At 40.2% G+C, this 26931-nt stretch overlaps 2 protein-coding genes across 3 annotated transcripts; one reads left to right on the top strand and one right to left on the bottom strand.

Annotated features, from left to right (window-relative positions):
• Window positions 1–1675: 1675 nt before the first annotated feature.
• tbc1d8b (TBC1 domain family member 8B) lies at window positions 1676–20244 on the top strand. Of its 2 annotated transcripts, XM_074671585.1 has the most exons (21): window positions 1676–1925; window positions 6248–6358; window positions 6620–6738; window positions 7007–7232; window positions 7654–7894; window positions 8405–8612; window positions 8699–8866; window positions 9303–9464; window positions 9722–9872; window positions 10062–10276; window positions 10801–10918; window positions 11007–11292; window positions 11387–11516; window positions 11933–12031; window positions 12114–12182; window positions 12275–12515; window positions 12606–12671; window positions 16156–16248; window positions 16408–16455; window positions 17065–17162; window positions 17260–20244. In XM_074671585.1, the coding sequence occupies exons 1-21, from the start codon at window positions 1799–1801 to the stop codon at window positions 17692–17694; spliced, it is 3411 nt and encodes a 1136-aa protein (XP_074527686.1). In that variant the 5' UTR covers window positions 1676–1798; the 3' UTR covers window positions 17695–20244. The 2 variants fall into 2 exon arrangements, with proteins under 2 accessions (XP_074527686.1, XP_074527687.1); XM_074671586.1 differs by lacking the exon at window positions 16156–16248.
• Window positions 20245–24626: 4382 nt separating this feature from the next.
• Window positions 24627–25697, bottom strand: gja2 (gap junction protein, alpha 2). The gene has a single exon (XM_074671587.1). The coding sequence runs from the start codon at window positions 25695–25697 to the stop codon at window positions 24627–24629; it is 1071 nt and encodes a 356-aa protein (XP_074527688.1).
• Between the last annotated feature and the right edge of the window lie 1234 nt (window positions 25698–26931).

The raw sequence follows: 26931 nt of genomic DNA, 5'->3' as shown, positions 1-26931 counted from the left end.
AGAGGGCTGTACCATTGTGGTAGATGTAAGCATGGAGCTGGTGATGTGTCCATCCTTGTATAGAGAGGTCTGTCTACCTTTGTTAATTCCATGTTTCTTGGTGAACCTGAAGGCTTCAGTCACAGCGGTGTGTTGATGAAGAGGAGCAGATTAGTCTTCACTCTCCCACCCGGTGTGTCCGTAAAGTCTGTCAACACTGTCTCAGGACATTCTTTGAGGACTTCTAGTTTAAAAGTTTTTCTTTTTTCTTTTCTAGCTTTAACAGTCATGATGTGGTTTGCATAGATAATCTCACAGCCTACAATCATTTTGTAATCTCTGTGTTTTCATAAATTGTGAATTTCACCATGAAATAGCTGAATCAATTAGGAATATTACTCAAGAGCGCGTCTTTTCCGGTTACCAACAGCTTTGGTTCATTTTTCAAAAAAAAAAAAAAAAAAAAGTGATGCTTCTGTGTGTTTCTCTTTTGTGTGTTTTCAAACGTGTTTTCTTCTTTGAGGACATCTTGATTTTTCAGAGTGAAATAAATTAGAAATTTAGCATCACACTTTGAATTCTCTTGCAAACTTTTAGAGAAAAGATTTTCAAATATAGTAAGATCAAAGTCATCTCGTAAAACTTACCTTACTTTTGTCTATGTAATTCCCCAAGCTTATGAATGAAGTTTTATGAAAAAAAATACAGTACAAAAAATTGATAACCTCAATGGAAAAAAAACGTACTTCCTGCAAATTAAGTTCCTATCCCCTCTCTGAAGCAACAAAGGCGTTTCTCTGTTGCTGCTTTCACAAGCCTCATGAGGTTTTGCTTTGTGTCACACACATATTTGGTTACACATTTCAAAATTTCTCTTCATGTATTCATAGTAAAAACTGGCCATTAAAAGCTGTTGATATTTAAAAGGATGCTAAATACATTCACTTTGCCTTTAGTCCATATCAAGTGTTCCACCTGTAAAAGCAGTTTCCTGAATGAGGGTGAATAATTTCCAATGGAGACTTTAGACAGTGTTTAGAAATAACAGTCTTTAGATATTGGTTTAGGCTATCTGTTGATAAGGAATTTCTCTGCTCTTTCTTTACCCCTTGGGGCTGTAGACACAGTAAATGATGCAAACTTAATAATAAAGTTCCTAGGTCTGGGAGAAACTTCAGACAGTGCAAGATACTATTTTCTTTAGTCACATCAATATAGCACTATTCAGTGGCGTTGAGGCAATAAGTAAGAAAATGAAAGAAAATCTAGTCCATACATGTTAACTTGGAATTAATAAGAAACTTTCGACCTAAATAGTATTTAAAGGTACACTTCATCAATTTGAAACAATAAGAAATTTTTTTTAGAAACTTTAGTTTATCTGTAACACTGCAAATGATAAATTTACAATTTAAAATGATGGTACTAAACTTTTTAAGATGCTATATTTATTTATTTTTTGGATGCAGAACAACTAGCTATATTTCATCGATGTAAGTTCAGGCAGCACTGCAGCTCGGATGATGAGAGGAAAAAAATGTTCAAATAGGTAATGAGTAAATAGATCTAAACTAAATCAACCAGTTGTCTGAATTTTTTCTGTTTCATTCATTAAACAGCTGTTCAGCTGGAGCACCGCCTCCCCCTCAAAAACTACAATCCCAGAGTTCCTCGCGGCTCTGGCAGCATTTCTTGTCGACGTGGGAAGGGAGGGATTCAGGCACCAAACAAATGGCCACGGGTTTGATGTGGGGCTATATCACAGAAAACTGTGTCATGTCAGCGGAATTCAGCAGATAACTTAATGACATTTTAAAACATGTGGCTCAAACCTGAAGAGATCTTGCTGAAAAACGCCTTCAAGTTATGGGTCACCGAGAAGGATAACGAGTATTTCGTGCTGCAAAGGAGACGAGGATACGGAGAAGGTGGAGGCGGTTTGACAGGTAGCGTTAACGGTTATGTTTTCACCTCCTCGCATGTGAAGGAAAGCTGCTGCCTCATTGCTGGACAAAATTCTGAGATATAATTAATTAATTCTCAGGTTAACTCGCCGTACCTTTGCGTGGCTGGTCTGCCATGAAAAGGGCGGTGCTGCTGTAATAGTCTACTGGAAAATATCCTCGTAGCAACAGGTCCGAGTGTAAAAATGACGAGTCAGTTTATGTACCTAACAGCTGGTTACTCGTGTTGATACAGCAGTCTACCACAGTGGAGGACTCTTTGACTGTTAGTGTCAACATATCGAGTTTCTCGTGTGTTTGTTACAGCAGAGGTAACCAGGAGTTCACAGGGGAAAAGTGTGTCCAGACTGTAAATGGGCCTCCAAACTTTCATCCATTGTTATGTCATCGTTAGGCTCCAGAAACAATACTAGCTGATTAAAGCAAGCAACAAATTCAGCAAACATTAAGGCTTATTCCTATTCAACTGCCTTCCTGGAACTACTTTGAGAATATATGCAACATTTTCAACCCGAGGGTGCAAATATAACAGAAAACTCTTGAATTTATAATGCACTGCAATGTCAGGGACTGCAGCCTGAACACTAAATGTGTCAGCTCCTTTGTTGTGACACTGATGCTCAGTAGAGTTGTCAGTCACAATGACATTTGTTATATCAGAGATCTGCTGAGATATTAGGTTTTAAGTACACAGTTTTGAATGAGATGAGGAAATAAGCATGTCCTCATGCCTGAGAAGACAAAACAAAACAGTCTTTCCGTCACAGCATGACCTATTTTTGACCAGTGCAGCTACCAATGTGAAAGGTTAATACTTTTTGACACCTTGATAAAATTTGCTGACATGAGTCTGCCACAGTACAATTTTATCAAAACATTGAAGAAAATGTTATTTTATGATTTTACGTGCACAATCCATTTAGTACCATTTGAAGGAAACTAGTGACATTTATTTTAGCCAAGGTAAATAAGGAGAGATCAGTTTTGACTGAAGTTCTATGGACAATAAGACACATCAATTTGTCAGTTGGTATTTACTTTACAAATTTTTGTCATTTAATTGATATTTAAAAATTGGCCATTCAGATGAATTGTTACCACAGAGCCAGCAACATAAACCAAAACCTTTTTATTTTTTCAGAGACAGATGTGTTTGGATGTTAAAGTACAGAAGAGCTCAGTCTTTTTAACTTGCATGTAACATGTATCTATGTTCATTATTATGGCATGTCATTGGTTTGTTTCATTAATTTATATCCTCATTTCATATTTGACTGTCTAATAACATAAGGTAAACAATCTTAAGTGGGACTGTCACTAAACTCTAACACGTGTCGCACCAGTAAATTTGAAATAGATCTGCATGTGCAAACAAACAGCTTAACAGAGGTTTTAACTAATCTCCTGATAAAAACAACACTGTATTGTAATAATGCCAGTGCACCTTGAGATCTCCAGCTCTAAATAATCCCATTATACATTTCTGACACAGACACATCCTCTTGTAACTTACTTCATTGGATTATTTGCTATCGTGGATTCTTAAAATAACACCTGATGGTGTAAAAGAACTATCTGTAATATTGCCCACGCCGCAGTGTGGCAGCAGTGGGGTAATTAATAGATAGTTAATGATAATGACGAGTGCTCCAGTTGAAGACAAAGGGCTGTATGTCTTCCTGTGTGGCTGCTCTAATGATAGTGGAGGTTAAAAACAACCAGATCACATCCAGGACGCTGCACTCCAAGCCCTCCTCAATTCAAGGGCCTTTAATGTCTGCTGCTTTTGTGCGTTTGAGTCCATCCTCCCTTGCGGGCCGTTGTTCTGCCCTGATGAGAACATAATTTATCTGAACTGTGTTTGATCCTTTAAATCCTACAGTGCTTGGCAGCCTGGTGTTACAACATGTGGGAGCTGATCCACAGTCAGCTGGCAGACAGATGTAATGTTGCTGATGCAGAGTGAGGTTTCACTGAGGCCTTGTTAATTATTCATGGAGGGCATGTCACAGAGAAGAGGTAAAGGTAACAGATTTAGCTAATTTTAGCTGTGCATCTCTGATGAGGAGTGATGGGAGCTCATGGCTACAATTTCAGGAAGTGTTTAAAGGCATAATCCACGATCCTTTTAGATTGACTGAGTAGATCAGAAGCTGATCAGTGTAGAGCTGTGTGTATTTTTAATGCTGTCAGTTGTTTGTTTATGGGTAAATATCAGCTGTTTTCCATTTCAAAGCTCAGCAGTGAGGGTTTATGTCTTATTTCTGATCAACATCTTGGTTTTAAGAGATGTAAAATTCATCTTAACGTGATTGTTTTTGCAGTGGAGGCTGAGGACATTGAAGTTTCCACCCACACAGGAGACAAAAAAACAATCAGCAACTCTTCATTGACTTTACATGTCAGTGCGTACTGTCACTTTCTGTTGTTGCAAATGACAGAAAAAAATCAGTAAAGCTGATCAGCACTGGAAAGCCCACCTACGGGGTGATATTTTAAAACAGATGTGGGCTCTTATAGGTCATTTGACAGCAAAAGTCTCTGAAAGGGCAGAAGTGGACTTTTTCATGGGTGCCTATTTGAAGAGTGTCACCTTTAACACAAGGTTGGCTTTTCCATCCTGGCTCCCACTGTCCACATGCCAAGTGCCATTAGGCAAGATGTAATAGTTGTAATAAGATGAGGGACAAAATGGGACAATATTTGATGAAATGTTGTCTGGAAACTTGATGTGTCACTATTTATCAAAAAAAAAAACCCACCATTGAGGACACTATTGATCTTTTGTGAATATTTAATGAAAAGACAACAAACTCGACAAACAGAGAATAGATATGGCAAGAAGACATTAAACCCTTGCTTTAACGTATAAATGAACCAATTTCATGTCTGCTTTTGTTTAAATGTAGGTGGTGTTTTTTGCTCTTTTAAATACTCTTCCAAAATACCATTATGTGTTTACATGTGTAAACAGGGATTCTGTGAAGTCCCGTCATTTATGTCACCAAATCATAGACCGTGTCATTAATGGACGTAGTGTCCTGATGTCACGCATCTGTTTCTGAAATGGTCATACTGGAAGTGGCGGGGACTTTGAGTACAGCTATAGGGTGCTCATTAGTCACGTGACCAGAGCTGTGCCTCTGATTGGACAAGCTCAAGATCTTAACATCCTCTGAACAGCTGAGCTAGAAAAAAAAAAATCACCCCCAAACAGTGTGTGCTGATAGTGGAATTAGTGATTCAGACAGGAGACGTTTTTTGAACCAGGCTGTAAGTAGGTTTATTTCTGCTGTGACTTAGTGTGTTTGTGACTTCTGGTACCTCCAGACCAAATACTGTCTGTAGTAGCGGGTACCAATTCACGTCAAATCAAAAGATTCCATGTTTATGTACCCAAACCTATCCTTGTGACTGTGAGAGAGTGGAAGAGCAGGTGATTTTCCATGCTGGACAAGAACACAGCACTGCAAGGTTATATGGTAAAGGATAAATATGGGAAATTGAAACGTTGAGATTTTATTATTAAAAAAATTAATGTTTATTACCTCATAAACACACAAAAGTACCGAAAATTAGTACTGTTGGGTATCAACACCGATTGTCAGGTAGCTGGCATTGGTACCTTAATGTTTCAAATGTGAAAGATACCCATCCCTAGTTCTCATATTCTTAGACTGGAGATTGCTGCTTGCACTAAGTATGCAAAAAATTCTGGGTAACAGTTAAGTCCATGCATATGAGAAATCAAAGAAATGCATAATTTGTAAAGTCAGCGTCAGAAAGCTCCTGCATTTGTGGAAGTGACAGGGGAGCAGCCTTAAGCACACTCTGACCCTTGAGAGCAGAGTTTAGGAGATGGTACTAGAAGCTTTGGCCATGGGTGTATGAATATGACATGACTGGATAAATCTCACAAAGGCTGTAAAAGCACTTTGAGTGGTCATAAGTCTGGAAAGGTAATTTATAAGCTCAGTCCATTTACCACAGGCAGGAGGAATGGTAAAACCATGGGATGTCCCTTTGTAATCTGTTGGTCACAGTTTAAGCCACGCTCTGTCACGCTGGTGCCAATCTTTGTTCAGTTGATTAATGATCTTACCCGCTGATTTGTTCCACTTTTCCCATGCAGCGGTGGCTATGTTGTACAGAGTACAATATACTGCCCTTGTCCTTTTAAAGCTAGCCATTATTAACTTTTTATAAGTAAAAAAATCTCCAATTTATTATCATAAAGGTGTATCCAATGCCTGTTTTTCTCTCATATAAACCATTATTGTAGAAAATGCCGATGTATGTTTCAGGGCTTCTTGTGGGGACTCTGGATACTGTGCTGGACTCCACATCCAAAGTTGCTCCTTACAGGATTCTCCATCACACGCCAGACTCACAGGTGTACTGGTCGATAGCATGCGGTACGTCACAATGTTATAAGATTTGGCAAAGGTTTTATGAATGAGTCAGGCAGAGGATGTTGCATTTGAGTTTTGTGTTAAAACAGTGTCAAAATGTGTCCTTAATTCCAGTGAAGTGTCTGCCAGAATCAAATATTAAATCCAAGTTTAAGTTATAGTATTGTTCAGTTAAAAAGTAAAAAGGAAATGGCTTTTTGTCATCATCAGCAGTCAAATGATAAAAAACTCAGGCATGGTGTTTGACCTGAAGTCTCTGTCCAGGTGTGACCAAAGAAGAGATTGTTCAGCACTGGGACTGGCTGCAGCAGAACATCATGAGGACGCTCTCTGTCTTCGACTCCAGTGAAGACATCACCAGCTTTGTGCAGGGCAAGATTAGAGTAAGAATGAACTGCTCAGAAAGCCAATATGTTAACAAGATGATCTCTCAGCAGGGATGTAATTGTAACATAGAATGTGATAACAGCTTCTTAATTCTTAAATCTTTACTTTCTAAATGTCTTTCTGATTATGTGAAGCCTTTTATGTGGAAGTACAGAAGAGTAACAGAGGCTTCCTACTTACACACTGCCTTCATCCGTCTTTGATATGAAGACGTTGAGCTGCTTCAAGATGATTTATGATAACCTTTGATCCCTAACGTCTTAGGGTCTTATCGCTGAGGAGGGAAAGTCATCCCTGGTCCTGGAGGATGATCCTGAGAAGTTCAGAGAAGCACTTTTGCGGTTTGAGAAGTGGTTTGAGCTGCCGCCAGAGGAAAAGCTGGTCACATATTACTCATGCAGCTACTGGAGGGGCAAAGTGCCGTGCCAGGGCTGGCTCTACCTCAGCACTGACTTCCTGTGCTTCTATTCATACCTGCTGGGATCTGAAGGTAAGACGTTTCTTTAATGTATTTAAGTGACATGAGTCGACTTTTACTTTGTTACGATGATTGATGCAAACAAAAAGCTGTGACAGCCACTGAGGGGTCTTTTATGGCGTGAAGGGAACATTTTTGAATAATTTCTTATAGTATTGCGAGGTAATGACAGCTCTGATAATAGTTAAAAAGCCATCACAGCAGAGCCCATAGTAGAGGCAAAGCTGTCTGGATAATGGCTAACACTGAACTTCCAGATAGACTGACACTTTGAGAATTTTAATTGTTGCTTGTAACATTTCACACTCAAGTGAGAGAAAATCTCATTCTGGCACTCTGAAGTATGTTTGAGATATTGGACTTAGTTTTACGAAAAGAGTCCTTGAGCCTTAATCACTCATTTACTTTCCCCTTTGTTGCTGTTACTCTGCAGTGAAACTGGTCATCTCCTGGGATGAGATCTGGAGGTTGGAGAAAACCTCCAACGTCATTCTGACTGAGAGCATCCATGTCTTGGCTAATGGGGAGGATCACTACTTCTCCATGCTGCTGCACCTGAACGAAACATTCCTCATCATGGAACAGCTGGCTGACTACGCCATCAAGCGCCTTTTTGATAAAGAGGCCTTCCAGAGAGAACCGGCGCTCTCTGACCCTCTGCAAATCACCAAAAGGTACCGTCTGTCTGATGCTGTTAGAGCTGGCTGACAGCTGGAGGAATCAGAGTAAATATCGAGTCTGACTGAAGTCAAAGCACATTTGTGTTTGTCTTAATTTGTTTGAAGTGGCAGAGTAGGTCAGACATTAAAACTCTTGTGTCAGGTGTTTTGAAATCACCTTGGTGAAGTGTTTACTTTGAACACTTTGACGACAACTTCCAGCTTTTGTAAAATAAGGCTGTAATTGTTTTAACCCAGGATATCATATGACAAACAGACTATATGGAAACCAACATCACATCAAATAACACATCCATCTGAGTTAAGAGTCACAGTAAAAGTATTTGTGACAGTTTGAAATACTTACAGCTAAGAAATAACCCTGTAATGCAGTGTCTAGAAGATGACTATGAAAGGTGACATGTCCGTCTGTGTCAGGAGCTGTCATCTGGCTGCTTTTAGGATGCTTTGGAAAGCCTCAACATGATTTCTTACTCACGACAGCCTGTTTTACTTTCCCCCCAGAGGCCTAGAAGCTCATGCAAAGAGTGAGCAGTTCCGGGCTTTTTTCAGGCTCCCCAAAGAGGAAAATTTGTTAGAGGTGTATGAAAGCTTCCTTTGGGTTCCCTTCAGCCATTTTAACACGCTTGGCAAGATCTGCCTGTCCGAGAACTACCTGTGTTTTGCCAGCCAAGATGGCAGCCAGTGCCATATCATCATTCCCATGAGAGAGGTAAAGAGGAACAACAATAATGTCTCAAACAGCATCAATAGCTTAAAAAACTGACCGTCTGGTCTGCCAATGTAATTTAATTTCAGGTAGTTAATGTGGAGAAGCCAGACGCCAGCAGCAGAGCCCTCACTGTGTGTGTTCGTGGCAAGAGGGCGTTGCGTTTCTCTGAGGTCCGAGACTACCAGCGGCTTGCCAGCACGATCCGCAGCAGATGTGGCATCAGTCCAAGTCCTCAGCACTCGGCTTCATCAGAGGTAGCTGTTGATTTATACTTTCATTGCTCAGTTTGTTTGTTTTTTTAACACTTTATGTGTATGAGATTTTCAGTTTTTACAATGTTGATATAACATAAATCCACTCACACAGACATCAATGGTTAACAAAGTAAAAAAGAATAAGAATATCTATACTTTTTTTTTAAGTATTTAGAAACACAAATACGCCAACATACAAACAAACACACAAAAACACATATATTCAAATAAATTAACAAAGAGTGCATTCTGATTTACAAAAATTAAAGGAAAGACCTCCAAAATGGTCTTAAGTTAAAGTTCAAGACCAGGTAAACTTTTAACATATTGCATAAGTGGCTCCCAGGTTACATAAAAGTTCTTACAGGAGCTGTTAAGGGTGTTCGGTTGTGTTTTATTTCTATTTACATTAAATAAAGTTTATTGATCACTACAGGCCATAAGGGGGGAGTGCCAGTCGCTCATCAACCACTTCGAGGATAACCCAGAGGATGTCACACTGATGGTGGGACAGAAAGACAGCAGCAAAGCTGTAAGCACGGAGGCTCTCATGACTGTTTTCCACCCACAGGATGTGGAAAACCTTGACCCTAAAATGGTAAATATCTGGAGATCATTCAAATGAAAAGCACTGACTATTTTCTGAAGCATACCTTTCAAAAAATCTGACTGTATTACCTTGATGTAAGAGTACTGCACAAGAACCTTCCTAAGCTCTGTAGGATGAAGGTGCAGGTGGGTGTCAGAGCAGTTCAGGGGTGGCCATAAACAAAAATAAAGTGTGCATGTGTTTCCAAGCAGCAATGCAGAACATGTGCAGTGAAACCATACTGTCTGCTTTCTGTTTGTTGGCAGCTGAAAGAAAAGATGAAGGAGCAGTCTTGGAACATACATTTTTCTGAATACGGACGCGGCACAAGTATGTTCTTCACCAGAAAGACACGAGACTTGATTGTCCGCGGTGTCCCAGAGGCATTGAGAGGAGAGCTGTGGATGCTGTTTTCAGGTACATACGCTGCACTCGTCTCCTCACAGAGACTGATTTAAAGTATCTGTGATAAATCAGCAAAGCGCTGCATGATTGACAGACTGAAGTACGCGGCTGCTTGCTCGACATGAATAATTAAGCACAACATGGTTGGTATGGGATCTCAGCAGCATGTGTTTTTGGATGCCTGTGGTTCTGCCTGTGTAGGAGCTGTGAACGACATGGCCACTCACCCCGGCTATTACAGTGAGCTGGTTGAACAGTCCCTGGGCACAAGCACTTTGGCTACAGATGAGATAGAGAGAGACTTGCACCGCTCACTGCCAGAGCACCCTGCTTTTCAGAGTGACACAGGAATCTCAGCTCTACGCAGAGTCCTCACCGCATACGCATCCAGAAACCCCAAGATCGGATACTGCCAGGTACTTTGATCTCCTGAGACCTACGATAAAAGGGGAAAAAAGCCTAAATTAATACTGGAAACACTCAGGTGCTCTTTGAAGCTTTGAGATCAATTTCAGCAAGTGGCATCTCCTAGTCTTTAGTCCCCAGCCCTTAATCATTAACATTTCATAATAAATATGAAGTGTTTAACAAAAGAGTGATGGACAGATATTAAGTTTACAAGCCAATAAAATCAAAATGACAAAAAATACATATTTCAAAACTTAGAAACACATATTTAACATAACAATCTGTAAATCTGTATATAAAGATAGAGATAGAAAGACCCTGTTCTTGAAATTAAAGTTTGTGTCTCCTTAATGACAACAGGTGAGCTTAAACTAGAGAACACATTTTTTAAGGCAGCAGGGCTCTTCACAGTGTTATGCGCGCACACACACACACACACGCTCACACTTTTATACAGGCTGCCTCTCTGCAGTTGACCTTTAGCTTACAACTGAAGTGGTTCATTAATAGCTGTGTCATTTTTCTTGTTTAGGCCATGAACATACTCACCTCAGTGCTCCTGCTCTACGCTAAAGAGGAGGAGGCGTTCTGGCTCCTCGTGGCCGTCTGTGAGAGGATGCTGCCAGATTACTTCAACAGGAGGATAATTGGTAACAGGGGATGTTATTTTTAATGCCCGTTGGATAACCTCAAACTTGAGCAAATCCAGAGATAAAATGTCACTTATTATTTTTTCAGGTGCTTTGGTTGATCAGGCGGTATTTGAGGATCTGATTCGAGAAAACCTCCCACAGCTGGTTGAGCACATGACAGACCTTAGTTTCTTCTCGTCTGTTTCCTTGTCCTGGTTCCTCACGCTCTTCATCAGCGTCCTGCCTATAGAGAGTGCCGTGAACGTGGTCGACTGTTTCTTCTATGACGGCATTAAAGCCATCCTGCAGCTCGGTTTGGCTGTGCTGGATTACAACATGGAGGCTCTGATCAGCTGCCATGACGACGCAGAGGCTGTAACCATCCTCAACAAGTCTGTGTCAACACAAAACGACAGGACTTTCACTTTTTAAAACATTATTTCTGTTTCTAAGTTACCATCTCTTCCTTGGACCTTGTTATTTCAGATTCTTTGACAGTGTGACAAACAAAGACAGTCCTCTGCCTCCCACGGTGCAGCAAGCTCCAGTGGGCAATAACGACAAAGCCTCCCACTTTAATGTGGACATCAGTGAACTGATCAGAGAATCTTACGAGGTACTGCAGGATTCCTCTTTGTTAGTTCTATTGATTTAACTCATTATTGGGATTTTATTATGTTTATATTAATGATAATTTAACTGACTGTTGTAGAATTTATATTTTTTGTTTTGAGTTGAGGTTTTCTTTTGGATGTTATTTTTGTGGCATTTGATGCTTTTATTGAAAGGACAGCACAGTATGTTAAGTCATTCAGAATTTTGGAGATGAAACTTGGCATATGGCTAAGACTAGAATTAAAGCCCAGGCCTTCTGCTTGAAGAACTGCCTCGTCAATATGGTCCTCAGTGTTAAACTACTAAGCTACTCCAGCTCATAGGACGAGTATTCCAGTGATGAGATGCCTATGGTGGTTTATGTTCTTCTGTGTGAGTTTCATGCATGGCATAAGTGCTTCTTGTGCTTTGTTTTAGAAATACGGAACTCTTCGGACAGAGGAAGTTGAAAGTTCAAGAAAAAGAAACAAACTGTATGTGATTCAGACGCTGGAGGATACAACCAAACAAAATGTTGTGAGTGTCCTTCAAGTTTACAGTAGATGGTGTAGTTGTGTTTTGGCTGAGATATAAAGGGTGATATTTAATCTGCTTTCAGATTCGAGTGGTGTCTCAAGAAGTCAGACTCAACACTGCGCAGCTTGATGAGCTCTATAACTTGTTCAAAGTGAGTCAGAGACACAATATAGAAACCTCACAGTGTCATCATTGATGCCCACAGTTGCAGTAAATGCGTATTTTCTTTATTTTTCTTTTCAGAGGCAGCATTTCCTCAGCTGCTATTGGAAGATTAAGAGTCCAGCGCTGCTCCATCATGACCCCAGCCTGGCCTATTTGGAGCAGTACCAACTGGGTTTCCAACAGTTCAGCACGCTGTTCGCTTTGCTGGAGCCGTGGGCCTTCTGCACCATCAAGAGCACCCTCTCTCTCTGGATTTTCCGCCTCATAGACGAGAATCAGGACGGCCTCGTGAACTTTAAAGAGTTCTGCGGTGCCCTCGGTAAGTTCACTTGTTTGCAGGTCTCCACCATGCAGCTACTTTGTTTTCTATCCTTGATTTTTTTTAACCATCAGATTGCTTCTTTTACAGATACTTTGTACAACGGGTCGTTCACAAACAAGCTGAAATTTCTTTTCAAGTTGCACCTGCCACCAGGTGAGTCATTTATATCGGAACACAAAGCTTACCTCAAAGACACACTGTGTATTTTTGACAGCCATTAATCTGAACCCATTGTTTTGTCTCAGTCACGTCTGTCATCTCCTGTAAGCTAAGAGAAAAATTGTGCTAATGTTTTCTTACTTGGTCTCAACTCCTGACCTAGTTCTCTCACAACATGTCGTAGTGATGATCGACTCCTGTGGGTTCAAAGTTCACAGGCTGCAAATGTCCTCAGACTGCATTCATAGCGGTTTCAAAATTCTGTTACTGTCACATGACCACAGACAAACAGAGGCAGGCTGAGGTAACACACTCAGAGACACATCAGGGCCTGTAAATGTTTGAGATCTCACTTCTGTAATCCGCTCTCTAACGCAGCATTTGTTGACTGAGCACTTTGCCTCGGGGACTAAGCCGTCCTTGAATATGCAGTCCTTGTCTGCATGTCGTGGTAATGCGTGCCGAAGGACTGGGGTAAAAAATAGTCCATGTAGTCTATGTTGGGTGAATGAACTTTACCATGGCAACAGGGGTTGTGAGGAGCTGTGCAGGCGTTATGCAGCAAGCTAGTTTCTCTACAAAGAGGCAGAGTAATTAGGAAGAAGAGCTCTGATAACCACTGACATATAAGCAGCGTAAGAGTACTGAGTCACAGTTTGTCAGTGAACATCAAGCTGTAAAGCCCGTTTACTGCATCATAGACTTCATATGCTTCAGCACCAAGGACAGGTCCCATCTGGGTGACGCAAAGCAAACCAGACCATAGAGACACAATTTCAGGCTGTGGACTTCTAGCGTTTTATGTTTAGGAAGGTTTCCAACAGAGTGACACCACCCACAACTCTCTGAGATAACACCATGATCTCTCTGTCTTATCTCCTCTAACACAACCAGTGAGAGATAAACTTCATTTAAAGGAGAGAAGAAAGCCCTACAGCAGCAACATGTCCAACTTTGAACTGACCCACATTTCACAGCTGATAAAAACAATGCTGACAACTAGATTTTTTTTGGAGCCAATCCTTCACTTAATGTTTTATTTTATTCATTTGGGGAATCGGCAACATGCTTTTGGTAGTTCATGTCTGCTACAGTGAGGTTTCAGCTGAGACTGATCTGACAGCTCATTTCACATTATTTTAGCAAGTTCTGTGTGTTCAAAGTTAAGATTTGACCCATTTTTTCAAGTTGAATATCTTTAAGCATATCCAACACAAAAAAGCTCTCAAAAGTGGAAAAAATATGATATAATTTGTTAGGGTGCACCTGCTATATCTCTTTTCTTGTAACATCTGGCTATTATTTCCCAGTGTTGCTGCTGCTGAACCATCAGTGCTCCAGACCCGATCCAAAAAAATGGAAAAGAAATTAAAACTATAGTTTTTGTAATCTAACAAAAATGATAGACCTTTAAATAATTTAGTTTAGTTTTTATTCCTTTCTAAGCGAAAAAAAAGAGGTCAAGCTCACTTTAGAAGTACTGTGAGGAGTTTTTACTTGATGTTGAAAACATGGTCACAGCAGTTCTGTAGCCTCATGACCCACATTTTCAAATGAGGTTATCAGCACCTTGACTAGTTACATCTTTATTTCTACAAAGTGTCTTTGTCTTGGAGCAGAAAATTAGAGTGAGGCAGGATTAGCTCAAAGAAATTCCCTTGAAGAATCGTTACAGAAAGAGAAACTCTGTTACCAAGGCTTGGCCTGGTGAATCAACAACATGGCTCTTTATGCCACTGTGTGAAAGCTTTCCTGCATTCTCAGTAGAGGGATTATTTGTTTATCATCAATGGCGGATGTGGAAGCAACTTGAGTGCAGAAGCACTGTTAAGTATAATGTTTTGTTAACCGACGTGGGAGAGTTAACCACCAAAAAACGCATTGTTTTAACTTAATATCATCACTTTGATGGATGGTAAACGGCTCCCAGAATTGTGAAATAGCAGGGAGTGGGTGGAAGAAATCAGCAAGTGGACAGATAGTAGGTGGATAGACGTTTTGAGCAGAGAAAACTAGAATGTACCCCAGAGAAGAATTTAAACAGTGTATTTCAGGGTTAATGGACAGGTTAATAAGTGTTTCACTGTAAAGTGTGACCCTGTTAACTGGTAACTCTCGGATGTAATTACAGAATCAAAATGCTTACACATCTTTATGTTGAAGTAGACTAATAACCCCCTCCACAGAGGGATTTGATGGTGGACTCCCCCATGTCGGTTGACAAAACATTATACTCTGCAGTGCTTCTACACTCAAGTTGTGTGCGCATTCGCTGTTGTTGATAAACAAATAATCCCACTACAAAAGTGTTAAATAACATTCATGTGATGTTATTGGCTCAGCGCGACATGTGTCATTGTTCTTATAGACCTGGCCTTTTATTGTGACAAAAAGAACTAAAACCAACTACAATGTAAATCATTATAAGGTTTACCCTAAAGCAGAGCTGTGGACTTTGGAAAGGAGTGCAGAGTAAGACAAAAAAGAAACTGCTTAGACCTCGAACTGGGCAATTTTACAGTGGGACAGCCCTGAGCTCTCGTAGATTTAGCGAGGTTCCACATCAAAGCCTGACCATGGAACTGGGCCAAACGCTGCATTGATCATGGCAGTACAATCACAGGCCATTTAGAGCTGAGAGTCTGCAGGTTTTTCAGGCCAAACACAGATCAGCAACCTGACTCTCTTATCAGCAGAAAGGAAATGCTACATGGTGATATCATCAGTGCAGAGATTGATTTGAGGGAAACTAAATGTGTAATGTAGCTTTAAATCTTCTGCTTCACTTAAAGCTCCAGTCATCTGTGTGACTCAGTTAGAAAATGTTGGATTAGCTCCAAAATGTCCCCATTCTGTGCTTGTTTGAGAGTCAAAAGTGAAGCTACTCACTGTATTTTGTGCTGTAAGAAAAGCTGTGACAAAATCGATGAATACAGTTTAACATAACTAATGTGGAGGTTCACATATGAGTGGATCCTCAAGCTGTGCTGCTGAGGTAGAAAAGAGCTGTCAGGCAGATAATGTGGCACTGCTGGCTCATGAGGGCCATTACTCAGTCCTGTGGTCAAATTACATGCACACATAAACATAGATGCACACATACTGTACAATCGCTGGAGGGGGTTGTAGCATCCAGTACAAACAGGTACAAGAAGTACTATAGATGAACTAAATATTTTACTCAGAAAACAATAGTATTGAAACATTTACAGACCCTACATTCTGTGCTAAGCGTGTTATGACTGTTATAGCAAGTTTTAAGTATGTTGCTCATCTCTTGAGTTCAGTGTACCACCATTAAGCGCAGGTTTGATGCTCTGATGCCTGAGGTCTTAATTGGATCCCATTATGCTATGTCTAATGAATAGATGGCTCTGTTTTCAGTCTCATTCTTTCATAAATTTCATTTCTTCTGCTTATGTGCTTCATCTGTCTCTTCCTCTTTCCTCTCAGTGCACTCACTGTAAGTCTCTTCCAGCTTTCACAGGAAGTCCTTTGAACCTAAAGGAGCAAAGAATCGAGCACTTTACTCCCATGACTGAAGACTCTTCTCACTTGAGTAGACTAACTGGTTAGGCTCTTGACTTTTCCTTCCCCTAGAAACCTTACATTTCTCTTTTTTTCCTCCCTTTTCCTTATTTCTTTGAAGCCAGTTATTGCAATTAAAAAGTATTCTTTAACAAAATATGATGATGTTCTCCTAATGATAGTCTTTTTAAAATTATTGCAGCGTTCGATCTTCCTGAAGATGGTGTGATACGGAAAAGCCCTGAAAGAGGTATTTTTTTATTCAAGTCAAACACAATCACTCTATGACCATAAAAACTAGGAATGCACGATATATCGCTATCAATATTGGTATCTGCCAATGTTGGTCATTTTTTAAACATATCGGCATCAGCTGATATGTAAAAGTTGGACGATATTTACTCATTAGCTGCTGGCTATTTTCGGAGCATCTTGACCAATCTTTCAACACCCAAATGATATTGTTTTCTATGACTATGTAAACACCAAAACTACCTTAAAAGAGTGGACCCTCTTCTTTTATGTCTTCCTTCCTGCTTTTGATCCAAAAAACAGACAAAATGTACTTTTTGATCGCGTTCATCTCGAGCGCTACATCCTTTGATCCCCCCCATAGTTGTCTTTTCTCATGATCACGCCACTCTTTCTCTCTGAACTACCTCGACACATCATCTTAAATTTTTTTTTATTTTCTTTTACCAAAATTGATATTGGTAAAGCTTGTTTTTCGGCCATAACAGCAATATTGATAGCGGGTATCAGTATCGGCCAAAATTTTCATACTGGTGCTTCCCTGATACAAACAATATGTGATCCCTTAGATTTGTATGAAACTGAAGAGTGTGTTTGTAAATGCTAGGTAGAGGAAAAGTGGACCTGCAGGCTTACCTGAAACAGTGGCAAAATGAAATCCTGAAGAAAGAGGAAACCATCAAGGACCTACCCAGAATTAATCAGGTAGTGCTGTGTTTTTTGGTTGTTTACTTCCTCTAAAGCAACAAGAAAAAGCCTGTATTAATTTTCAACTGATACCCTTGTTATTTTTCTGCTGTAGACTCAGTTCATCCAGTTTTCCAAGACTCTATACAACATTTTCCATGGTGATCCAGAGGAGGAGTCCCTATACCGAGCAGTTGCCCATGTGACCAGCCTCCTCTTGAGGATGGAAGAGGTGGGACGGAGGCTTCAAGAGCCTGGCAGCTCACCTGAGTCCCCAAAGCCTGCCAGTGCATCCTCTGCATCCTCTGCAGAACAAGAGTCTCCAACTGAAGAGGCCTCCACCAGCCCAGAGGGCTCAGACACCTCACACAACAGTCAGGAAACCAGGGCTGAGCTCACAGAGACGGAATGGTCCTTTTCTTTCGAGCAGGTCCTGGCCTCGCTGCTCAACGAGCCGGCCATCGTCAGCTTCTTTGAAAGGCCCGTGGATGTTCAGAGCAAACTGGCTCAAGCTAAGGTCGCCCAGCTGAAGCTTAAGGCAAACAAGTGAAAGGATACAGAAGTGGGTCAGTACTTTGAAACAAGCCCAGAAGTGATCATGAATTTCCTTTTTCTGCTTGGGTAAGGCAGTGGGCAACTAGACAGACAGCAATGGTACTGTTTAAGTGAAGGAGATGTCAGGTTGGAGATCTGGGGTGAAATGTTTGTGCATGAGTGTGTGAGCGGTGGAGGATGATCAGCATGGATGGCTGATGGTGCAGATTAGGCCCGACATCAAAAGACAATATGACACTATGACAACCCACTGACTAAAACCATCAGTGTGTTTGAATTTTAAGCCACTTAGGACCTATCATAGTTATTACTCTAACCTGATTATGCTTTTTCAACCCTTTCATTCTCATTCAAGCGCAGCTTTTTAGGACTTAAGTTTAGTCTAGAATATTCTTTGAGCAAATCTAGCGTAGTTTGTATTGTATAAAGGAAATTCAGTACTGCCTACTGTATTTAGAAACAGAGGGGTGTGTCTTTCCCTCTAGCTCTGATGTTGTCCTGAGGTACAGATTCATAAATGTATAACCTTAGAAATATGCATTACCTGAGAATAGGTGACTTCAAGTCCACAACCATCTGGTTTGTTTCCCCTGTTTGATAAATCATCAACTCTGCAAATGCTGCTGTGTCCTGTGACTTCAGTGTCTCCTGTTCTTGGGCTACATTTGTGTTAATGTGTGAAATTATTGTAAGAAACACCAGCTTTTCAGGTGATCCTCAAGCAGAATAGATAGCAGTGCTGCTGTATCATCTCTGGGAGCCATGAATTAACTTCAGATTAAATCTGAATAAAGTGGTAGGATGTATTTTATCAAGAGCTACAAGATTCAATTACAACATTTGTACATTTGCAATAACACGAGAGAGGAAGGCGTACTGACATGGCACATTCATCAGCCTATATCTGAAAAGGTTATTATATTATAGCATGTCTTTATGAAATTCAACTTCATATTGCTGCTGTAGGGAAATCTCTAGTGTCTGCCTCTGACAGTGTTCTGTGTGTGACAGTCACAGTGTGCGTCACTCTTCATGTATATGTTGGATGTTATGCCCTAGTATAAGCGAAGAATCTTGTACATATTGGTGAGTTCAATAGTCGTTTGATTATTCTATTTATAAGGCTTGTATTGAAATGTAAGATATGAGCTATAGTGGACTGTTATGGACACAGCATAAACATTCTGAAGGAAATTTTGTTTTATCCAAACTCAGGGTGCAATTTGTGTAAATAAAAAGGAGAAAAGGGATATTTTTTTGACATTGGACAACAGAGTTTATGACTGAGTTACACAAAGCTTCAAGTGTCTGTGAGCATGTGTAGCACTGTCGCATTTGTCATGTTATGCTAGCCTTCAATGAATTGTAACTACAACTGCTTGGATAGCCAGATTGACTTTCAGCATTTCAGTTGTTTTATTTTCACCTGTACTTTTGCTGCTTTTCTTCCTTTTTGCTTTTAATTTCAGTTAAATGTTGCACAGTTGTTTGACACTTTCAGGTTACCGGTATGTCTGTCTCTAAGGTCACACCTATTTCATCTGTAGCTTGTCTTCGCCAAATTCACAGATTTCTAGAGCTTTATCTCAGCCTGTGTCAGGAACAAGTATTTCAGAAGCTCTTCAAGTGCAAGTGCAATTGTCTGTCTTTGGTATCATATTATTTTGCTATTTTCCAGGAATGTTTTACTTTTATTTTGTGAAGTACTCATTTTATAAAGCCATATGAAATGTATTTCATTGTATGATGACTGGGTTGATTCAAACAGATGTTTACGTGTACAACTTGCATTACCCTTCAAAAGTGAGCGATTCACAAACAGAATACTCACTAGAAAATTACAATTTGTCCAAATACACTTTCCTTTTAAAGATGTGAAAGCTCAGTCAGTGAAAGCAGATCAGTACCTTTATCTTGAAAACAGAGTAACTGATCATATTACAACCTGTCAAACACAGCAATGCTCTGTTGAATCAGTCAATCACCACGATTTCAGTACAACTGGGAGTTTCATACTGCTGTCATCACAACTGCAAACTTCCAAAAAGTTATGACAACTTTACACATTATTTTTTTGAATGTGTGTAAACTTAAGTTTTCATGTCAACTTATTTGCATGCAGTGTTGTTTATATTTTAATGATTAGATATAATTTGGGGAAAGAAAAAGGCCATGTTGACTTCCAGGACTCAGTTTTTAGGGTCTTTATGGAGGTACTGTAGAAATAATCTTTTTGAGACCAAACAAACCTTCAGTCATTTCACGATTCATCCTGGAATAGAGATGACACTTTGAAGGAACTCGAGACTAAGATTCAGATTTGAAGAATCAGTGTATACAATAGGCATGGATAATGTTCAAGTCACTGCATTGATGTATGTTAAAACAAGTTGTTATATGTGCAATTGTAGTCTACAGCTTAAAAGTCTGTAGCTTGAAATGAAAGCTTGTAGTGCAATACGTGAAGCACGGATATTTCTGTTGACCCAATGTTTTTCTTTTCTAAATTTCCATGCAACAGTACCCAAATAAAGAGATAATTCTATCAGCAAGAGGGTTTGGTTCATCTGTTTTTATCACTTTGGACTTATAAAAAGATATTACATTGAAAACGTAACCCATATGTTGAGTTGTAAAGGTTAATTGGTCACTCCAAGTTGCCCTTAGGTGTAAGTGTGTGTGTGTGTGTGTGTGTGTGTGTGTGTGTGTGTGTGTGTGTGTGTGTGTGTGTGTGTGTGTGTGTGTGTGTGTGTGTGTGTGTGTGTGTGTGAATAGTTTCCTGCCTCTAAATGTTATTCCTGTGATAGGCTAGGGACCTATTCAGGAAGTACTCCACCTTGTGCCCAGTGGTAGCTAGGTTAGGTTGGATGGATTGCAAGATATATCCAAGAGTGTGACCCCTCTGAACACAGGAACTGTAGATGTGAGGGCAGGATGTGTTTAAAAAACAGATCCTCAGCTCCAGTTTAGCTGCACAAGCTTCCCATCTTAGGAGAAGACAAGACTAAGTGGCTAGAGTTCATTTATCAGGGGAATGTGTCAGCTACACTCAGTAAAACTGTGCATGTGTGTGCTAGTCACTTCATGGCCAACTGCTTTTCCAACTTTGGACAGGACAACAGAGAGCTAGCGAATAGACTGGTCCTGAATCCAGGCGCATTATCAACCATCAGCCAACAAACCTCGGGCCCTGGAAATGTGAGTATTTTAAATGCTGTGTGCTGTGGAGCAGATGTGAGAGTTTTTCCTCAGTGTCCCCCCTGTCTCTGTGTTAACTTCAGGATGCTAACTTTAGCTGCAGTTAGCCTGTTGTTTTAGCCTGTAATGTTACGGTAAACGAGCTTCGCTGTTTTCTACACATTGTGCACTCGAGCTCGTGGCGCCACTCTCAGTGACGCAGAAAAGTGGGGCGGTATCAGCTGAGGCTCATTTACATATGAAGGTCACGCCCACTAAATCAGACCGTTCTGAACAGAGGGGCCATGAGAGCCTGGAAACAATGCTGCTGTGCTTAATTTATTGGCTTTTTGGACCAAAACATGTAACTACCATCTCATGAAGACGTTAATGACTGACTATATTACACTGCAGAAAAGGAGCATAATATGGGACCTTTAAAATCTGGCATTGTAATACATTCAATATTTTTAGTAGGTAGGCCAACAGTATCGTAAAAGTGGTTCAAATCATTCAAGTGTTTTTAGATAAGATTATTGTGAGTATGAGCTTTAATATACCAACTAATCACTGTTGGAGGGGTGGAGTTATTCCTGTCTGTTTTACCAATCTACTTTGGTGGGCTTCAGAATCCTAACACTGGTCACTCTGTAGGTCTAAATGTGCAAAAAAAAAAAAGAAAAAAAAGAAAAGAAAAGAAAAGAAAAGAAAAAAAAGAAAGAAAACAAAAGACGATTTAACCACATACCTTGTCTTAATGACGTTATTGTTAAGGACTGAGTCTTTACTGTTCATTTAGCAGTACCTCTTTTATCAACAGATATCTCATCACTTGCCTTTGAAATATATATTTTTTAAGTTGTAATGAGGCTTTATGGACACCCTGTATTATCAAGGATTGTTGATTCTGTGCCTTACACGTTGACTGTCTTGTATTTCTATACGAGACTTTATTACCTAACTTTAAAGTTGAATGTTACTATGTGGTCTCAGACTTTTAATTTTAGTCCAACTTTACATCAATCTTGGATAAGGGGATGAAAATGGATGGCCTGATGGATTGAGGCAGGGTTTATATGCAGCTTACAAATATAGGGAGCGCCCAGCATTTTGGCTGCTGTCCGTTAATTTAAGAAAACAGTCTGTGGCTGGAGCTCACTTTAAAACTTCACAAAGCTGAAGTATGAAGTGTGAATTAAATTCCTTTCTACACCACAGCATTACATTTCATGATATTGAATTAAATGTTATTATTTTAAAAAGATCAGTCAAATTTCCCACAAGTATCTGATAGAAAGCTAAATGAAGCCGCTTTGGCTCAACAAATGTTTATTTCATGCTTCATGTTTACTGGAAGAGGGGTGAAAGACTTTATGGGTCTGGAAATTCACAACACCTGACTTCCTGCCACCACCAACAGGACAGTAAATATCTACAGTCACTGGCATGTTCTGCTGGATCTGTGTCAACTATAAAAGGATCCCACTTCACGTGTTGCCCTAACCCTCTCTTACGACACAAATGTAAGGTGTAAATCCTGCATTAAGTTATAGCTGTTATACACCAAAAAATAAAAAGATTCTTTAATGCGATGTAATGTTTAATCTACCTTTTCCTGTGGGGCACCTTTTGATGTCCTGGTGAAAGAAAAGCATTAACCTTGATTCATCACCTGAAATGTAACAGCTCTCCATTATGTGGGTCATATGTTAAGCATATGTGGGTCATATTTCAAACAGTAAAGCAGACTGTATGAATGGCCTTACTGGCAGCACAGCAGAGATGAGCATTGTCTCTTTATAAAGGGCTATGAAAAAGTTCATGTGGGCTCACCCAGAATCATTCAGAGTTATGTTCCTCCATGCTGACTCGTCCTAAAGTGAGCACTCTGTCTGATTAATGAGCAGTGGTGTGACTTGTTGACTGATGGGCTCTTCGTATCACTCACACTATTCTGGTTCAGAGATTTGGTTGCATATGGTAGTAACCCAGAGTTCATAACCTTCACCCTCCTCACCTGTTCATATGTCAGCCTTGTCCTGTCAGGAGAAATTATCCTGCCGTAGAAGTGAAAGCTCTTATCTTGATTTTTCTCATTAATGCAAGCTTATGAGCTCCTACACTAAGTCACAAAATGTAATGGCAAATGACAGTCACCGTATTAAACATGCCGTTGTTAATCTTACATGCCACTGGCCACTGGCCTTGGTTGGCCCGAGAAAATCCAAATACCGCAGGCACTTTGAAATCCAGATTTTCTCTGCTAGACAAAGCTGCATCATTGACGGCCAGAGAGAAAGATTGAATGAACAATTGCAGTTGTAAATACTAACACAGGACCAAAGACACTGTGCTTTTGTGGACTTGTTATCTTTTTAATGACTCCAAACCCCCTGAAAGCTATTAAAAGAAATCCTCATCCCAAATATTAGTGCTGCCTCATTTTGTGCTGCACACCAAATCCCCTCTGTCTGTAAAGTGTTAGCTAACAGGTTTCATTTAATGCAGGATAAGACCCCCCTTCTTTCTTTCACCCACAATGCTTCTCCAAGTGTGCACAAGTGCTATTTATAGCAGCAGTGAGGAAGTCTTTGAAGCACAGCTCTCACCAGAGTGTGATGGTATGTGTTTTGGAAATGGGTCCATCCATACTGCAGTTCAGCTGCAGGCAAAAAAACTACCCGACCATATCATTGCACTTCACACTGCCTCAGATACAAAACCTCTATTCATGACAATATCACGTCACTGACTTTGGATGTTGTTTGAGCAGCTTTATTTGTTACCAATGATCAAAAGTTCATCTCTTTCACAGGTATAGAAAAAACACAAACCAATCTATTCAACACAACACGTGTTGAAGAGTGGCGGCCTCTCATGCAATGGCCCTGAGGGTCAAAACTCAAAATTTCTTTCCCTAAAAAGTTAGAAAATACATGCCAATAATGATACATTATGTCCTGATCAACAGACATATACATTTCCAGAATCACTTACAAACATCTGTGTATCAATCCTCTCCTTAAATGTCACTACGAGAGGCAGATAACTGTTAGTGTTGGGTTTAGATTATTTAGATTTGGTAAGATTTACATTCAGGGTGGCGTGATTTTTATCTTAAAGGGAAATTCAACGCTTTTGAACTCACTGAAGTGACTCTCTCCAATAACACAGTGGCATCATTAACTGCCCTAACTTTTATAACTACTCTTCAATATAACACATTCCAACAAGTAAACAGTATAATTCCCATTTGTGACGAGTAAAATTAAGTCTTTATTGGAAAAAAAAATATGTTCAAGTCAACAGCAGCTGGGAAAAATATAAGTTATGTTCTTTTACAGGGCATGCTAACATGGCAGCAAAAACTGGACAGCAGAATTGTGAAGTCTTAATTTGACATCGTGATGCACATCTCACAGTTCAAGTTCTCGTTAAGAAAACAGTTCTCAAGTCTTCTGCTTTCTTGTCACCCACAAACACCAAAGTTCATGAATTTCATCAACATATTGGTACATGCTTTTAAAATTGTTCTGAGAGTTTGATTCATGAGAAAACAAGACAGTCAAAGCTCTTCTTGAATGACCTTTCAGTCACTCAAATATGAAACTTGTCTTTTGAACAGGTTTTTGTTGTCACTCCTGATGTAAAAAATCCCTCTGCATGCTTGTTAAATTCGTACTGAATAAATCTCCACTGCAGTCAGCTTCCTCTGATGCAAAAATCTTCACAGTCTTGTCCCCACCATGCTCAGATCTTCAGGTCATCCAGCCTGCTCTTATTATTGCTGTGCTTGCTTGACTGACTGTTTCTACGCTGATTTTCAGAAGGCACCTCACAGACAGGGTAAGAAGTTTTCCTCTCCTTCACATCATCTCCCTCAGCTTTGCCTTTCCTCTCCACAGCCATGTTGTCTCTATTCTGCTTATAAACCACTTTGCTGTTGTAAGGGCTGTAAGCAGGGTTTGGCTCGGCCATGCTGTACTTTGAGTCAGTGGGGTAAGGTTCAGGCACTCCATGGTGACTGGGAAAGTAGTTATAGCTTGGGACGAAGGGCATGACTGTCTCAGTAAGGGCTTTGGGAGCTTCTACTGCAGCCCGGGATCGCCTGTAACGCAAGCCTTGATGGCACTTTGTGAAACCAAGATGGTACATCTCCACCAGGTTGAGCAGCAAGGAGATGCAGGCCACAGCAAGCATGAAGAGAATGAAGATCGTTTTTTCTGTGGGTCGGGAGATGTAGCAGTTCACCACGTTAGGGCAAGGCCAGCGGTCGCAGGTGTACATTGGCTTGAGCTCAAAACCATACAGGAAGTATTGAGCCACAATAAACGCCACTTCAAACAAAGTCTTGAACACAATATTAAAGACGTACGTTCTCAGAAGTGCACCTTGCAAACGCACATGGCCTTGATTGTCTTTGATTGGCGCCTTCTTTGCCTTGTTTCCAAGTAACTGCTGTTGTTTTTCATTCTGCAAGGCCAGGTCCTTCTCTTTCTGTTTCTCCTTCTCCTCCATGCGAACCAGATGAAGGATGTGGCCCAGATAAATAAGAGTTGGCGTGGAGATAAAGATGATTTGCATCACCCAGAAGCGGATGTGGGAAATGGGGAAAGTCTTGTCATAGCAGACGTTCTGACAACCAGGTTGCTTCGTGTCACACGTGAAGCCGGACATCTCATCGCCCCAGACCTTCTCAGCGGCTGTCCCCAGCACCAGGATGCGGAAGATGAACAGCACTGTCAGCCAGACTTTGCCGACAACCGTGGAGTGCTCCTGGGCGCTCTCCAGCAGCTTCCCCAACAAGTTCCAGTCCCCCATACCGGCTCACAGATGTAGACTCTTTCTTATCGACAAATCCAGGAAAGATGCCTGTAAAAAGAAAGAAACCATTTCAACAACTACTTCAGAAAACCTCACAGAAGGCTTATCAAAGAGACCCATAAATAGTAACTTCACTGTTTGTATTCAGGAGGTTGAATCCTACCCCTTCTTGGTATACTGTGATGAAAATAACACTGACTGCTGCTTGGTTATAAAACAGTCTTGGAGATGTCCTCAGGCTACACCAGTCCTTTCCTCTGGCAGGGTTAAGTTGTGAAACCATGCTTGTAAAAGTTAGCCCTTTTTCTCCTCATATCATTCCTATCATGCAAACCTTAGAAAACCAACCTCAGATTGATTCGGTGGTCGAGTGGATTAGGAGATAGAAAGGGATGCACCCACTGATCTCCTGTTTGTTGACTCCAGTTTTAATGATGAGCAAAATTTTGTCATAACCCTACCCTCCACCTGACAGTTAATGAATCATTTGAAGTACAGCTGAAAGTAGAAATTTAAAACTGCACTGAAAAAGCGCTTTAGGCCTCTGTTAACCTGGTAAGAGATTCCACTTTTAGCTCTGTTTTTGGTCTCCATCTTCAAAGTGAAAACTTGTGTATGGCTTTTTTTTTTTCTAGGTCTACTTACTTGATAGAAAATTAGTCAATCAGTGGTGTGGGGCAGTGTATGCAGAATTCAGCAAGTCTTCAATACATGCTTACTAACTTCATTTCCTAATACATGTTTTTAATTTGCTTCATATTTTTAAATGCTAGATTAATTACTTTAAATAACCTTACTTACTAACTTAATGATTTACTGACTTAATTATCGACACACCTATTTTTTTTCTCACAAACTTACTTTTTACTTACTTGCTTACTCAGTTGCAAATTTGTTTTAAATACTCACATTTGTACTTACTTACCTTAGCTCTTACGTTCCTACTTACTTATTTACTTACTGACTAATTATTAATCACTTTAAGCTGCTATGAGGAAGATCTGTTTTAATTGCGCTTTCGTCACCTTGTGGCCCGGAGTCTCCACACACAGTTGTAAATTACTTTTAGCTAGGCATGTGTTTGTTTTGGAATTAATTGGAGATTGGATCAAGACAAAGTTTCATTGTTCAAGACAACTTTTTACTGGATACAACACACTGGGGTAAGGGACTTATCAGTACAGTTGCGTAGTGCTATGGTTTGAAACGTGACATCAAGCCGGCTATATGT

The sequence above is a fragment of the Halichoeres trimaculatus genome, unplaced genomic scaffold (genome assembly GCF_033239565.1).
Source record: "Halichoeres trimaculatus isolate MK-OKI-2021-1 unplaced genomic scaffold, fHalTri1.1 fHalTri1_scaffold_6, whole genome shotgun sequence".
In the NCBI taxonomy this organism is placed as follows: domain Eukaryota; kingdom Metazoa; phylum Chordata; class Actinopteri; order Labriformes; family Labridae; genus Halichoeres; species Halichoeres trimaculatus.
The sequence above is the reverse complement of the archived record's forward strand: the minus strand, read 5'-3'. Positions and strand labels throughout refer to the sequence as shown.

Coding starts and splice junctions, on each gene's coding strand:
- tbc1d8b (XM_074671585.1), top strand. CDS start 1,799: ATGTGGCTCAAACCTGAAGAGATCTTGCTGAAAAACGCCTTCAAGTTA. Junction 1,926..6,247: donor AGGTGGAGGCGGTTTGACAG/GTAGCGTTAACG, acceptor TGTATGTTTCAG/GGCTTCTTGTGGGGACTCTG. Junction 11,517..11,932: donor TGATCAGAGAATCTTACGAG/GTACTGCAGGAT, acceptor GCTTTGTTTTAG/AAATACGGAACTCTTCGGAC.
- gja2 (XM_074671587.1), bottom strand. CDS start 25,697: ATGGGGGACTGGAACTTGTTGGGGAAGCTGCTGGAGAGCGCCCAGGAG.